The 16,718-nt window shown below is 45.3% G+C and overlaps 1 protein-coding gene across 1 annotated transcript; it reads right to left on the bottom strand.

Moving 5' to 3' along the window:
- Nucleotides 1–12,191: 12,191 nt before the first annotated feature.
- Nucleotides 12,192–16,718, bottom strand: LOC132582947 (zinc finger protein 524-like). The gene is made up of 2 exons (XM_060254613.1): nt 16,495–16,718; nt 12,192–13,887 (listed from the first exon to the last, which is right to left on the bottom strand). The coding sequence occupies exon 2, from the start codon at nt 13,843–13,845 to the stop codon at nt 12,727–12,729; it is 1,119 nt and encodes a 372-aa protein (XP_060110596.1). The 5' UTR covers nt 13,846–13,887; nt 16,495–16,718; the 3' UTR covers nt 12,192–12,726.

Genomic DNA, 16,718 nt, shown 5'->3' with positions numbered 1-16,718 from the left:
GCACCTATCTGTTTGTGTATTCTTCTCCAGCTTGCAAGCACTCCTAATGCCCATGTTCAGTTGCCTGCACCACCTACACACCCCTTCCTCAACAGCACTGGCCAGTGTATGCAGTTGGGAGTGCTGTTGCCATTGCCATCAGGAATGCCAGCACTGTGTACCACCCACATTGGGCCCTGGCAGCTGCTCTACCTCAAAATATGCTGACACATTTAGTAGGCCCTTCCTTCAGCTGCTACTACTGGAACCCTGCCTCAAGCTACTACCAAGCTTGCTTGGTTTCAAGAAAATCTTGTGACAGCTATTTTTCATACTTTTCTTTGGCTGAAATGTGGGAAATTGTTGTGAAAGATAGCAGAGAATTGTACTGCAATTAATGAATTAATTTCAAGTTATACGAAGTTCATACAAGCTTTTCTGCAGTTATCCCCAAAAGGATATTTATAAGGGGCTTGCAGCTTTTTACTGGCTGTATTTCCCATGCCTTTAAAAGCAACCTGTTGTAAAGATATTTAGCCAATGAACTCCTTTCATCCTTTTTAATATCTACAGGATGAGTTTAATTTTGGTGTCAGACAGCTGTTAAAAGCAGGACCAGTAAAATGGTGCCAAATTCATAGTGCCATCACTTCCAGTGCTGTTGAGATATACAGCAATCTCCAATAATTTCTTTCTGCCCCACATCTCTCACTCACTCACACAGAAATCTCATAGAAAGGCCAACTGAGGGTGCCAACTATTCATTGGCAGAACTTCTATGTCTGCAACAACAGTATGATGAATAGAAAAGTTTCATCCAGTAAAAATGGAAGGAAAGAAAGAAAGGGAAAGAATGAAAGGGAAGGGAAGAAAAAGACATGGAAAGAAAGAACATAAAAAAAGCCATGTTGGATCAGGCCAGTGGACCATCCAGTCCAAAAAGCACTAGAATGTCCACAGTGGAGCCAGGGCACTAGAAACCCTCCCACTATTGCTCCCCCCCCCCCAGCACCAAGAATACAGACAGAGCATCACTTGCAGGGAATGAAAGAAAGAAGGGGGGACAAAGAAAAAATAAAGCCTTACTCACCATCAGATGACCACAGCCAGCAACAATTCTGCCCAGGGGTCGTTTAGTAAAAAAAAAAAAAAACTGGAATGCTCACTCCCTGCCCCTCCTGGCTGGGAAAAAAAACATTCCCCCTCCCTTCTTTGCTGCCCAGGCCTCCCAGGAAAATCTTCCCAAAAGAACATACTGCAAGGTACATGAAAGCTCATACCTTGAAAAACACTTAATGGGTCTAAAGTGCCAATGGACTCTGGTTTTTCTCTCAAACACTGGGGTGGGGGGGCAGTCCAGCTCCTCTCTGCACAACACAGAGACATTGGGGGATGGAAGGAAGGAAAACAGGGCTCAGGCTTTGCAGCCTGTGTCAGTCTTCAAGCCTAGCTTTTATCTGCACAACACAGAGACATTGGGGGATGGAAGGAAGGAAAACAGCTCAGGCTTTGCAGCCTGTGTCAGTCTTCAAGTCTAGCTTTTCTCTGCACAACAGAGAGATGGGAAAGGAAGGAAGCAAAGCAGAGCTCATGCTCTTCTGCGGGCAGGGCTAGCTTTGGCTTTTCTTGTGACTCAGTATTGAGGCTTCCGTGTTTCAGTACCAGGTCGCAACCCTGCAAATGGAAAACTCTGCCCTAGACAATTGCATAGTGGCAGGGCTGGCCCTGCATATAGCAGTAAATTGCATATTTATGTAAGCAGTTCAAGTCTGTGACAGAGAATCACACATATGTATGATACCAAGCTTCTCTTTCCCCAGCTCCTCCCTTTCCCCCATCCCCTTCTGGAATTTCCTGCATAATTAGCAAAATGGTTTTCTTTCCATCTGTGACGGTAATGAATGGGTTAACAAGAAAACGATGCATAGAGCCTGCGTCAGGTGATCGGAACTCTCAGAGGTGATTGACAGCTAACAGCTGGGGGCAGTTAGTGACAGAGTCTGAGGGAGACTGCTGAAGAGAGCAGTTGGTCTGAGAAGGAGCTGAAACAGGAGCTGAGGAAAGTCTTCGAGAGAAGCAAAGCTCACTGTTCACTCTATAAAGGCAGCCAAGGGGCTGAGTGTGCCTAAAGGAGAGTCACAGTAAAAGACCTGAGCGGTCACAGACACAGAGACACTTCTCTTAAGAGCTAAAGAGGTGGTTGAAAGAAAGATGTGGGTCTAGAAGTCTGAAGGGCTGGGAGAAGAGACACCAGTCGACTTAAGGGACTTGGCACATTATACCGAAGAGGCCAACCCAGAATAGTGTTGGAGAGTGAAAGCTGTATGATCTGTGAAACCTGAGAGACCTAAGTGAACTTGATATTATAAAGCCTGAACTACGAAGAAACTGTTAACTGCTTGAGATACAATATAGCCCATGTATATATTTCCCATTCCCCAGTTGAAGACGGTGTGTGTACGTTAATACATTTCTGTGGTTTACTTTAAAGTTCTCTGGTGCCAGTATATTGGGAAAACTATCAAAGCTGCTGTGGTCCCCTCCCTACAAACTGAGTTTATATCCATCTGAAAGCAAAACAAAAACCCCGAAGAGACTAGTAGTGAGAAATCCATATTACACCCACCCCTTGAGTTTCATAGTCGTGAGGTAAAATTCAAAAGGAAGAATTGAGGCGGAAGAGGGGCTGGGGTAGCCATAAGCCGCATATAGAAGCGATCCAGTGAGGCCGCGAGGCGCGTTGTTATACCATCATATCTGAGGAAGTAAGTCTGACCCAAATGCTAATACCAAATAAACATTTTTCATCTTTAAGGTACTACTGGCCTGTTTTGTCTTGTCTTGATACTTGCCACTCTGGTGTAAACTCAAAGAAGCTAGAGAAGGGTTGCCAAACTGCAGTGTTGTAGTCGGCACCTTTGCCCTGTTAAGTACATGGGGACAGTGCCCTTGAAAGTAATTAACTGGTGTGAAATGTGGTGAGGGTTCCATGAGCCATACTTGAGATCCCAAAAGATCTGATAAGAAGTCAGGGACTTAGATGTGACATCCTTTCACTAGTGATATAGATTCTAGAGTAGCCCATCCAATCCATAGGCTCAAGATAGTAATCACAGTCACTTAACTCCTTTATACCTTATGTAATTGTTACAATAATCTCTGGTAGTATTTTAAGTAAGGTTGCCATCAGGCCCTTTAATAGAGGTTTAGTGTGTAAAAATAGGCAGTTGAATCTAATCATGGCATGGAGCTAAATGGTATCTCAAGTTTCTGTTAAAGGGACATGACTTTCCCCTCCAGAACCTGCCAGCTTTTTATTGTAAAACAAAACATCTGGAAGCTCTGTCTTGGTGCCTTTGAGCATGTATGGACTCACTTTCCCCTGCAATAAGAAGCACTTTTAAAAATAAGCATAGAAAAAATGTTTTTGAGCATGTGTAGAATTCCTTTATTTGAAAGATTTTCTATTGAAATGTCTCTGTCTACTGAATATCGGCAAATAATTCAAATACAAAACTTTTTTCCTCCTTTTACTGTTGGCTTTTCTGTCAATTGGCTGTAAGGATGTGTCAACAGAGAGACAAGTGAAAAAGCAAAATGCATCAAACTGAGAACCAAATCCTCACTAACCAGAGTAACAAGCCACTACCTGCCTCTCTAGCTAACCCGCAGCTGAGAAACTGAGGGAACCAGGTCTCTAGCCCAGGGGTGTCAAACTCATTTGTTATGAGAGCCGGATCCGAACATAAATGAGACCTTGTTGGGCTGCGCTGTGTTGAGCCAGACTGTGGAGGAACTGGCCCAATTCTGCCGTCAGACCCGGTTCCATCAACTCCCTTTTGAGTTGCCAACTCCTGAAGGGAGCTTATCTTCTTCCCACCACTAGGGCACGCTGCCACCACCTACTCAATTTAGGGGTTCCTGACTGAGAGGAACAGGACTCCCAATCCCCCTTGCCAGTTCTGAGGTCTGGCCTCAAGGTCCTCTGCCAACCCAGCACCTAGGGTTGCCAATCCCCAGGTGGGGGCAGGGGATCCCCCGGTTTGGAGGCCCCCCCCCCGCTTCAGGGTCATCAGAAAGCGGGGGGAGGGGAGGGAAATGTTTGCTGGGAACTCTGTTATTCCCATAGAAAATAATGGAGAATTGATCCTCGGGTACCTGGGGCTCTGAGGGGGGCTGTTTTTTGAGGTAGAGGCACCAAAATAGCATCTAGTGCCTCTCCCCAAAATACCCACCAAGTTTCAAAAAGATTGGACCAGGGGGTCCAATTCTATGAGCCCCAAAAGAGGGTGTCCTTATCTTCATTATTTCCTATGGAAGGAAGGCATTGAAAAGGTGTGCCGTCCCTTTAAATGTGATGGCCAGAACTCCCTTTGGAGTTCAATTATGCTTGTCACAGCCTTGATCTTGGCTCCACCCCCAAAGCCTCCTGGCTCCACCCCCAAAGTTCCCAGATATTTCATGAATTGGACTTGGCAACCCTACCAGCACCTGGTTATGATAGAGGTCAAAGTCCTTCTTTGGGAGACCCCTGGGGGATTGGCACCCTTGCCAACTGTATGCCTTCCCCCTTTCCTGGACTCCCCTCTTGCAGTAGCATGGTCTAAGGCGGTTGGGGAAACTATGTGGTACAGAGGGACTACCTTTTAAAAAGACAAAATATTTATTTAAAATTTACAACTATATACAGGCATTTTAGAATAGTGAACAGAAGAAATAAATCAAACTAGGGAAAAATGCTCCTTCTTTCCCTATTGTATAATACTTGCCCTGACCATACCATCCAGCACAGACAGACTTACCAACCCAACTGACTGAACTCAAAGCCCAACTCAAATTGCAGGCTTCCCACCCAAAATTTCAATATAAAATCCAGTTCCCGCCCAGGAACTGGCTTTCCCTCCTGCAGCCTTCTGGGAGACCAGCCTGAAAGACTTCCTGCCTCTCTAGGAGGCCTCCTCAGAATTGCTGTTTCCAGCCCAGAGGGGAGGAGGAAGAGACTAGGCCAAAGCCCGAGTCCAGTTTGATGGCCTCTTCCTGCCAACTCCCAGATAACCATAGCCTAAAATGGCATTTCTCCACAAAGGCCATGTGTGCACCTATTTAAGATTAGGTAGCACGACCTGAGTTCGATTCCGGCAGAAGCTGGGTTCAGGTACCAACTCAAGGTTGACTCAGCCTTTCCGAGGTCGGTTCAATGAGTACCCAGCTTGTTGGGGGGAAAGCATAAATGACTGGGAAAGGCAATGGCAAACCACCCCATAAATAGTTTGCCATGAAAACGTCGGGATGCGACATCATCCCAGAGTTGGAAACAAATGGTGCTTGCACAGGGGACTACCTTTACCTTTTTAGCAAAGATATAAACTTTTTAAAGGACACATACATGATTAAAGATTTTTTTTAAAGTAAAACATGCTTAAAACATTAGCACTTGTTGGTCCTAAAGCTGCTCTCTTTGTATTTCTCCCATAGGATCCAGGAACTGGTCAAAGGAAGCTCTGGCTCTTTTCCTCTCCAGGGGGCAGAGGAGCCTCAACCAATGGAGAAAATAGAGGTTTTGCTCTGTAGCTCCTGTGTGATTGAGCAAGCCTTGCAAAGCAAGCTGAGATGCAGAAGGAAGCAAGAGAGAGGGAGAAGGAGGCAGACAAGAGCCAGTTGCTCGGGGGCCTGATAGGAGCCCTCCAGGAGCCTGATTCTGCCCCTAGGCAGCATGTTTGACACTCCTGCTAGCCCTACCAGGTGTTCATCAAGGTCACTCTTGCAAGGTAGGACACTGCAAGATATATTCCAAAAACAATTGCTTTGGTAGCTGTAGCCAAAACAGGGTAAGATATTGGGTTTAGACTGAAGCTCCAAAACTCAATACCTCAGAAGTATAATTGACAAGGTTTATTAAAAGAACTGTGCAAAAGTTTACAAATATAAGACCAGTGCAAAACAAAAAAAGAAAAGCTTAAAATCTAACTAGCTAACCTAAAATTTATCTACAGGCTGTTGGGTTCTCTGACCCAGATAGTACCAGACCAGGCTGAAACACAAGAGTCCAGGTAAAGTTTCAAAGTCCAGAATCCAAGAGGCAGGTATTTCAGCAAGGCTCAGCCTAGTCAAAAGGTTGACCCAAAGGTACAAACTAGAATGAATGAACTTCTTTTATCCCAGACTGCCCACAGCTGGCCCGATCCTGGTGGATCAATCAGTGTGTCACTAAGACACATGGCCACACACTTCTGCAGCTACTACGTGCCCACAATCAGCCAAACCCTCACCCCCGACAACGGTTCTTTGTGTTGATGAGATGGAATCTCATCTTTGTGTTGATGAGACTCCCCCTAGTCTCTGGCCTTGAAACCCCCATGATCTCATTTGCACCTGTGCCCATTCCAGCCCTTATCTCTCTCTGAACTGTAACTCATATGACATTAGTTTTCCAGAGAGGGCATTCTATACATTACAAAGCCCCAAAGCCTGAACCCAAGATTTTAAAAGGCCAAGAAATTGCTAGAAGAACGCTGACTGCTGCTGATATCCTGGGTAGTTAGAAATTGCAGCCATCATCACTGAGGTGAGTCAGCTTCCAAACCAATGCTCTGGCACCTTTCTTTTAATGAATCTGGTCATCTCATTTCAAATAGGCTGCAGTTTAAATAGGTGTAGAAAAAGACAACCTAAATTATCATTCCTACAAGGAAAAGTTAAGGATTTGGGGACTTTTTCAGTTTATCAAACAAACAAACCCTCCCGCCCCCTAAAAATACCCCCTATCATCAAGAGCAGATGTGATTTAAGGAGAAAGTTGGGGTGGGGGGAAGAATCCACACCCTTTTCCCTCTGTTGTGGTTACCTGATGAAGTTGATGAGCACAAACAAGTCTTTCCTCACACAACACATTTCCAGTTTACCAAATTTAATGTCATAATGTATAGCCTTGGCCATAGCCTTTTTTCAAAGGGGTTACACAAATTCCTGGAAGAAAAGCTATTTGCCATGTTACCTGAATGCAACTTCCAAATTAAATTAGAGATAGTATATCTTTTGAAACCCAATTGCTGGGGGCAACAACAGGGGGAAACTGTTTCCTTCTGGTTGTTCACTTGGGCTTTCCAGAAGCATCAGGCTGGCCATTGTTGGAAACTGGACAGTGAACAAGATGGATTCAAAAGAGCTCTTCTTGCATTTTCATTATGCATTTTATGCGCATACAAACTTCCCCCACACAGAAACACAGAAATCTGAGAGGAATTGGGTTTTTTTTTCCAAAATCCACCTTAAAAATCAGGCCCTTAGGATGGTTTACATTATTTCATACATTAAAAATACAGTTATAAATACAATACAATATTAAAGGAACAGACCAGAGCCTTTGGGTTTTGAACAAATCTAATTTCTTATATTTCTCTTTGGGCTTCACTATGTGCAGGTAAGTGGATGGATTCAGGAGTAAGATGGGTTACTTTACCAGCTTCTAACACCTTGTCTCTGTTTGTCCCAGAGTTGGCAGTTCACAAAATGCTTGGCAAGCTATGCCAGGTAGGGTTGCCAGCCTCCAAGTGGGGCCTGGAGATCTCCTGGAATCATGACTGAACTCCAGACCACAGAGATCTGTTCCCCTGGTGCAAATTACTGCTTTGGAGGGTAGGCTCTATGGCATGAGACTCCACTGAGGCTCCATTCTTGAATCTCCAGGAATTTCCCAACCCAGAACTGGTAGTCCTTAGATCAGTGTCACAAGCAGCACTTTTATGTCACCACCTCAAAAACACAGTGCCATTTAATTGTGTGAGCAATGTCTAGCAACAGGCAGGGAGACTTCTTCATGAGCAGTAGCCCCCACAGCCTTCTGTTTAGAAAGGCATGTTCACATGGGAGCCAAGTCCCCTGGTGATCGGCAAAGGATGGGGGATAGCGTTGCCAGCTCCAAGCTGAGAAGCTCCTGGAGATTTGAGGACAGAGCCTGGGATATCAAGGACTTCAGTGGGGCAGAATGCCATAGAGGTCACCCTCCACAGATCCATTTTCTCCATGGGAACTGACATTTGTAGTCTGGAAATCAGGTGTAATTCCAGGGGATCCCTAGGTCCCACCTGGAGGCTGGCATCTCTCAGTAACCTAGCCTGTCATTTCAAAGAAACACGTTTGCAAGGACAGTCTTCCTTGTAGTGCTAAGTGAATCAACACTGTGGAGGCATTTGTATATCTGAAATGAGGCACTAAAACAAAAGCAAAGAGCCCTCATGGAGCATGGGGTGTGGTTTAACTGATATCTGACAAGGAGTGGGGGGGGGGGCACCACAGCTGGCATGAACAAACATTTAATGGAGTATTGCACTAAACCAATCCAACAACACAAGTTTTCCTGACTTGTTTTCCTTATTTCCATAGGTTCATATCTCTGTGTCCAGGAAAAGAAAAGGGGGGGGTGGGAGAGAAACAGAGATGCAATAGCATGTTTTCATTTAATCCATCTGCAGTCTTTGCGCAGCCAAGGCCTTGAGGCCCTTCTTAACAAAGATTCTGCTTGTAACAACCCAACTGTGCGCTCAAGGTGGTCTCCATGGCAACACAGATAACTTGGAGGTCTCGGCATACAAGAGAGCCCTGGAGGTAGTTCAAGGCAAGAGGCCAGCTTCATTTCGAATACCCTCTTCATCCCAGTTCGTGTCTGTCTCTCTAATGCAGTTTGTTGGGGAATGGAGGCAGGGAGCTCCTCTGAAGGGAAATAATGTCGCTGGGTGGAAATTTTCCAGTGTGGACACAACATGGCCTCAATAAAAGAGGGTGCCATCTTTTACACAGCTAGTCAGGCTTCAGAGCCAACCCATTGCTTTAATCTGTAGTGTTGCTAGGGAGGGAAATTGGACAGGAAGGGGAGGGAAATGCACTGAGTTGTATGAGCTGACTGTTAGAAGAAGAAAATGGCAAAAGTTAGCTCGCTTAATCACCAGTGGCAACTTGAATTACAGTAGACCAATTGAGGAGGGGAGCGGGAAAGAGGTTTTTGTGCTTTTTTGGCCATCAAGTCACAGTTGTCATGGCCACTCCTAGACTTTTCAAGGCAAGAGACATTCAGAAGTAGCTTGCCATTGCTTGCCTCTGCCTTGCGACCCTACACATCCCTTGGTGGTCTCCCATCCAAATACTGATCAGGGCTGATCCCACTTAGCTTATGAAATATGACAAGATCAGGCTAGCCTGGGCTATCCAGATTACGGTGAGCAGGGATCATTTTGTAGAAAAAGAGGTGCTGGAGCCCATTAGCACAACTCATTTACATAACTCATTTGCATATGCCACACATCCCTGACATCACCGGAAGGTATACTAAATTATATCAGCTCAGCATCTACCTTAAAATGCTTCTTGAATTATAATTGTCATAATAAAAACTTACTCCCATCATTCTTTTTAAATTACTTTCTCTTATGTGGCCACAGTGGCATGATGAAAATTTCCATTTGTCTGCTTTATGTGTTTTGGTTATTTTCCTTTTTTTGTGTGGGGAAAAATATTGGAAAGTTGGTCAAATCTTAAGAGTTAAGCAAAATTCTCATATGGGATTTGAACACTGGAGCCCAGAAGCAAGTATTTTTTGAGGGGTGGGGGGAGAAAGAGCACAATAAAATTTTGAGGTCCCAGAGCTCCACTCCTGTGAGCTCATCCCCAAAATGGAGTTTGACGGTGAGTAATTTTAGGGGGGCATTTATCTACACCTCCCTTTCTCTCTCACTCACACAAGCATGCAAACACATTTCTTCTTACGCACAGTCATTTTCCCTCTCACACAAACAAAAGCCACACTTGCATTCACGCTTTCTGCATGCCCACTCTGGTGCTTAAAGAAGACACACAAAAAGTATTACTTACAGGAAAGGTTTGTGTATTCACATGCCCTGGTCCTTCCTAAAGGTTGCACAGGTCACACTAGCTCATGTCCTCTACTTTTTGGGAAAGGTCAGGAATGCATGTGTGTTTTGTTGGTGCTATGTTATCTTGTTGGGACAAGCACTGAATGAATGCAACCAACATATTCCTTTCCCCCATGCCACGTGTCCTATTTAGCAACTGCCTGGCGCCCGCTTCATTCATTTCTTGAAACTGACTCCTCCAGGCAGCTATGCCACAGAATGGACCATCTCTGAGCAAACCTTGCAGAGTGACCCACTGTTTTCTCTATGTTGCTGGAAACCAGTGGCAGGAGTGTTTTCTGATTCCAAGCAGAGTGGTGATGGACATGAATGGCTTGCTACATGACACAGCAACACATGAATGGTGTGAGTGCCAATATGTGAGCTCCAAAGCAATAATAGCAGCGATCGTAAATGAATCTTGGATCATCAGTTTATAGTTTTGTAAATTGTTATATTGTTATTATATTGTCTTGTTTTTAAGCTGAATTGTTGTTTTTAAAATGTTGTTAGCCGCCTTGAGCCCATAAGGGGAGGGTGGGATACAAATCTGATTAAATAAATAAATATGGATTCAGTTGGGGGCCACTTCCACACCGTATGTTGTTAATGTGAAAAGAGCCTTTGACAAAGCTTGTGCCAAAGTACTGATAGGAAGTGGCATATCCAATGCATGTTCATGGACAAAATGAGGATGCTGCTTGCGACAGTGAAAGCAAGAGAAAATCAGCTATTCCAAATTAATAGAATACAAGGATGGAACCCTGAATGCAGGGCCTTGGCAGCTTGGGCAACTATGTCACTCTGTAGATTTTGGTTGGTATCAAGCACAGCACCAGGCAGGCAGAGGAAAGGCAACTCAGCCCATCTAACAGTTTCCAGAGCATATTCATTATCCACCAAATCTATGCAAGTTAGTTTCAGAACTCCAGCTCACAGGAAATTCCAGCACAGTTCCCTTGGTTCTGAAAGAGACAACTGTCTTGAACCTGGGACCAAAAGCCTTTGGTATTAGAACTGGTGGTGCAGAATTCAACAGTTCCCTTTTGCCATGCCTTTTAGGAACTCACACACCTCCCTCTTTGAACATTACCATCCTGATTTCTTTTCATCTGCAGTATTCATCCCCTGCCCTGTGAGAGCCCTGTTGCCTTTCATCAAGGGCCATGGCTCTCGAAGTATGGGGCAGGATCCTGTAAGCAGGTTAATACCTGCTCAGACTCAAGACCCTCCTAGACTTTTCTCCTAAAATGTCTTGAGTGGTGTCTTGAGCTGGGCCAAGAATCAGAGCAGCAACCCTTTTTTGTCTGGAGTGACTGTCTGGAGCAGCCCTCATGTTCTTTCTCAGAGCTCTGGTTACCTGACCTTAGAGAATGTTGTCTAAACCAGCACCACCCCTCTTCTTTTTAATTTGTTGTTCATTAAAAAGAAAGAATAAAGATTGGAAGCTGACACCACTGTTGGCCTGACTTTAGAGGGAGGGTTCCCTGTTGGCTTCGGAAGGCGAAGAACCCTTGGAACAATGACATCTTTGCTTACACTCTATAATTCAGAATTATTTGACATGGTTTCCTATTCAATCACAACGAGTTATGGTACATGTAGTTTTGGGAGGATTTAGGGTAGTCCATCAAGAATTTTTGGGACCCTCCTAAAATAATACATTTCCAAAGTTAATTGGAAAAGGTCGCATCATTAAAAATCGGTGCTGTAGATGTAGTTTCAGCACATATGTCCTTATTGGTCATGGTTTTGTCTCAGGGCATATGTGATACTGGACCATTACAATGACCTAACACCACAATCCCGCATTTTAAGGCATGCCAGACAAACAGCATTTACTTGTTTGTAAGCTTACTTGTAAGTAAGCTTGCTTAATAATACTATGATATGCCAATGTTAGCTTCCCAGGTTAGGAACAAAACAGACTCCTGGGCAATCAGGAAGGGAACACTGGATTAACATTTTTCTCCACTTTTTATATATTTGTCTCGTGAATGTGTTTAGAACATTTATGAACCACCTTTCTGCCAAAGCACTCAAGGCAGTTAAATATTTCATTCTTTTGCTTCCTGTTAGATATGAATCCAACTGGGTCTTAGCTGATTCCTTAGGATTCTGCATCACCCTCTAATGCCTGCTGAGAAGCAAATAAAAGGTATACAACTCCACATGTGCCAAACGTGCCTGCTCCCTTTCTGTCACATTCTAGGCACAGACATTATCAGTATGAGCAACCAGAGTGCTTTTGAAACTTAGACCACCTTTTTTAGGAAAATAGGAGAGGAGGAAAGAAGGCCACTTCTCTTTTGTATATGTTAATTCATTGAAAGGTATGCAAACCAAAAATGTTCCCTTGAATGGAGGATAATCTTTTTTAAAAAGCAGTTAGGAATGGGGTAAATAATCTTACAAATGTCCAACGTGTCAAAGTTTTGTTTGGTACAATTAGGGAGGGGGCTTTCTTCTCAGAATATTGCAACATGCTTAAAGAGCAAAATCTTCAGGTGCTCTTGTTCCACCCTGTTACAGAATATAATGTCTGATATGGCCCCTCCGATCCCTGAATAGCTCTTGGATATCATGATATAACTGCTGGAAGGAAGAGTACTTCCACTGTCAGCCTTCTCTAGTTCGTCATGATGCCCACCCATTTTTCCAACCACTGGAATGTTGAGGTCCTCAGCATTCTAGAGCAGTTTGAAGAAAGTGCTCCATCCTCAGTCTTGTGGCTTCCTTTGACACAAGTCATGGAAGAGGCATTTACAGAGAACGGGTAATTGCAGGCCAGAGTTCATTCCCCAATCTGGCTTCTTCATGGGTACCCCCAGCATGTGCATATTTATGGGGGCTGGATGTCAAGTTTGTCTTTGTCCTTGACAGACTCCAACTCTGGCCGATGTGACAGGACTACAGGTGTGCCTCCTGCTCCACTTTCTTCTGGCTCCCTCCAGTGGCTGCCATCCCCAACCCAGTCCTCCATGGTGTCATTGGTCCAGCCACTGTCAAGTTCCTCTGTCCCCCAGTCCCCAGTTCCTGCCACCACTTCCGATTCCCAGTCCCCAGCCATAGTCCAACTGCCGCCTCCCTCCTCAACAGAGCGTTGGTAGTAAGTCTCACGGGCATGTTTGCGCTTGGCATGCCGTCGGAGGGTGTTGCGTTCTGTGAAGCGCAACCGGCAAATCTGGCACTGGTAGGGCTTCTCCCCTGTGTGCACCCGCTGGTGGCGCAAGAGCTCGCCAGATTCACGGAAGCCCTTGCGGCAGACGGGGCAGCTGAAGGGCCGCTCGCCGGTGTGGATGTGCTTGTGCCGCTGAAGGTGCGAGGAACGTTTGAACGCCTTGCCACACTCCCTGCACACATACGGCTTGCTCTCTGAGTGGGTGATGCTGTGGCGCTCCAAGTCTGACTGGTACAGAAACGTCCGTAGGCAAATTGGACAGAAGTACAGCTGCCGTGGTGGAGGAGCTGCTGCCAACAGCTCAGGCTCTGAAGATTGCACCTGCCCAGCCAGCTCAACCTCCTGGCGGGATACTGTGTGAGGCACCCCTTCTGCATCAATCAACACCAAGGAGCCCTCATCAGTTCCATCTCCTTCTCCTGGCTGGCCCCGATGCTTGGCAGCAGAAGGATGTATGTTGGACCGCCCCCCTCTGTGTCTGGTTAGTGCTGAGTGCAGTTTTGGCCCCCACAGGGCAATGCTGTAGATCTCAGGGTGGGAGGGCCGGTCCTCTACTCCCATATGGTTCTGGGGGATATCATTACTGAGTGGAGACTGCGTGTAGTGGGCCCAAGGAACAGGGGGGCAGGTTTCTATCACCTGGTGCTCAAGCCCGATGCCACCATGGTTTTCCACTCTTGGCCAACTACTCCCGCTGGGCACCAGCACCCGAGCCTTTGCCTGCAGCTCCGCAGGATGCCCATCACCCCTCTCGACATGCCACCTGTGAGATGGCTCCATTGGGCACCAGGAACAAGAGCACGTTCAGCTACACGGACATTGCTGTGGAGATGGGAGAACAGTGAGAACCACACACAAACCCACTTGGAAGCATTCCCACCCCAGAAATGCTTTCTGCCATCTTAGGGACAAAAGCTCTCCTTGCACTTCAAGCCACGGCAGCATATTGGCGTATGATTGCCAGGAGGCTAGCTGAACCAAACAATAGCAGCAAAAAGCACTGAAGCGCTTTAGAAACCACCGGTGCAATGTTCTGCAACCCTTACTTAGGAGTAAGTTGCATTAAACTCAGCAGGCTTCAATTTCACATAAAATATGTGGAAATTAGGCTATGAATAAAGTGTGAAACCAAGGCTTTTTTTTTTTTAGCAGGAATGCAGTTCTGGCTGGCTTGGTGACAAAGGGTGTGGCCTAATATGCAAATGAGTTCCTTCCGGGCTTTTTCTACAAAAAGCCCCGGGGTGTGGCTTAATATGCAAATAAGTCCCTGCTGGGATTTTTCTACAACTAGAAAATAAACTAGAGAATAAACTCCTTTATCCAAGTGGGCTTCAAATCCAAATTAAAGAGCTTGTGTTACATGACAGCATGTGCATACACACATCTGCCTTAAATGTGCATACATCATTATTTTAATATAACAATGTTTGAGTCCAGACCAACTGCTTCAGACCAACATGCTCCCCGCCTGAAATTATTTAAATATGCACACTGAATTTAGGGATGAGTGCGCATTCAAACATGGATGTAATTGTGGACAATGTCTATATGTGCAATCTCAATGGGATGTAGATATTCTTATGCATGGTGTCTTCCTTTGTTAATGCAAATATGTGTGTTTATATGCCTACAATAGATGTGGGAGCATAACCAGATTCTCAAATGTGCATGGGGACAATTATGTGTGCACTGTGCACTTTGCCCTTGGGTGCTTACCAAGAATGTATGCTGTTGCCACCAAATCTATGAATTAATTCTGTTTAACACTGGTAACATAGATTAGCTCTCCTTTGACCATTGTGCCATACACCAAATCAGATTGGCTGAAGACTGTCTTCATGCATGCTTTCAGTCTGTGCACATGGATGAAGTTGGAATTAAAAATGGCTTGAGCAATCATAAAAAACAACCACAAGAAGTTAGTTATTCTAGACTGCTGAAAACAAAACAGAGAAATGTGATGGAGATGGGGGAAGATCACATCTATCACTGACTTAAGAGATGTGGGCGGACAGGTAGATATAGGAATTGTTGTGTGTGTCCAATGCTTGTGTCCCTTACTCTGAAGGTTTGTGCAAACATGACAGTTCTGCAACATAAGTGATACAACAGGGTAGTTCATCAATGTTAAGGGGTGGCTAATCCTATATGTTTTGAAGATTTGACATGTGCCCTAAAAATAATTATCACTGAACTCATTATCAACACTCTCTTAAAGCTAGTCATCTATTCTCAAGGGATAGTGGACGTTAGCAGAAATAAGTCATCTGTTGAGAACTCTCTTTAGCCATTGCATCTACTGAGAGACACACATAGCAGCTATCTCACAGTACAGCAACCAAGCACAAAAGCTTAGGGCTTACATTTACCATTCGGCTACAGATCATTCTCCCAGTCACATAAATACCCTTTCCATGTTCTGCTTTCCCAGTTTTACAGAAATATATTTAAATACAGTTTAGAATCCACTAATGCTACAATGAAATCCTGCACAAATCCAAGACTTCAAAATATTAATTTCAAATTCTGCTTTTCAGCATCGACAAATACTTTAAAAACAACAAGTCTTGCTGATTTATTTTAAGACAGTTGTGTTATGTGTCTTATTGCTCATTTTATGCTTCTTCTAAAAGATTTAGAAATCTACATTTTCCAGTATTCAGTGCTAAAAATGCTCAAGAGGAAAATGAATATATGCATGAGTAGAACAGGAATAGAGATTTGGCCAACGACTTTATGAACTGGGAGAAGAGATCCCCCTCCCTTGTCTCAAATTAATTTAAGCTACAGGTTTGAACCCTGAGAACAGGCTCTAAGGGAGGGAACCATGCACCCCTTCCAGCTAAATTAATGTGGTCATGCATTGGTCACCACAACCACCAGCTTCACTGCTTCACCTGAATGGAGCCTTTGGCAGTGCTCTGACAATGAACCTTCCAGAACCTTGTGTCAGATTCTAGAAGGCTCTGAATGGCCCCCTCTCATGTGTTTTTACTTTGGGACAGGCTTTGCTCCACAAGGAGGAAGAGAGGACCTCTGGGCTTATGATGAGTGCCCTTCCCTCATCATTTTAATCTTCACAAACCACCCTTCAAGCACTTGCCATTTTGAGGCAAGGGCTGGAGGGAAACCAGATTATAAAGAAAAATAAAGGGCTTCCAGAAAGATTTGGCTCCCAGCATATTAAAAGGAAAAACAGAACCAGATTTAACCCATTGTCCATTCCTTAAACACGAAAAGAATGGCTAAAAAGAGCCGATAAGGCAGCCCTGCCATCCATCTGGCCCAGCCAGCGCTGCCGCGGCTTCCTTCTTCTGCCCCCAGCCTGCAAATGTGAGCCCAAAGCTTCAGCCTTCCACTGTCTCCCCACACCCCCTGTCTCTGGGCTGTCACCCACCCAGCCCAAGCGACCCAGACGGCCGCCGTTACCTGCTTTGCATCGTGATCTGCTGCAGCTGGTGGTTTCAATGGGCCGGCAGCGGGTGGGGAGGAGATGAGCGTCCGGTGGGGGGAAACCTCTCGCCGCCCGGCCGCTGCAGAACAAAAGAGGCTGGCCGGCCTTAAGTGGGCATCTGGGAGGCGCGCGGACCCAGCAGCTGGACCGAACGGAGAAGGCGATTCCTCCACTCCCAGGCGGCGCCTCCCGGGTCCCA

Source organism: Heteronotia binoei, chromosome 15 (assembly GCF_032191835.1).
Source record: "Heteronotia binoei isolate CCM8104 ecotype False Entrance Well chromosome 15, APGP_CSIRO_Hbin_v1, whole genome shotgun sequence".
In the NCBI taxonomy this organism is placed as follows: domain Eukaryota; kingdom Metazoa; phylum Chordata; class Lepidosauria; order Squamata; family Gekkonidae; genus Heteronotia; species Heteronotia binoei.
The sequence above is the reverse complement of the archived record's forward strand: the minus strand, read 5'-3'. Positions and strand labels throughout refer to the sequence as shown.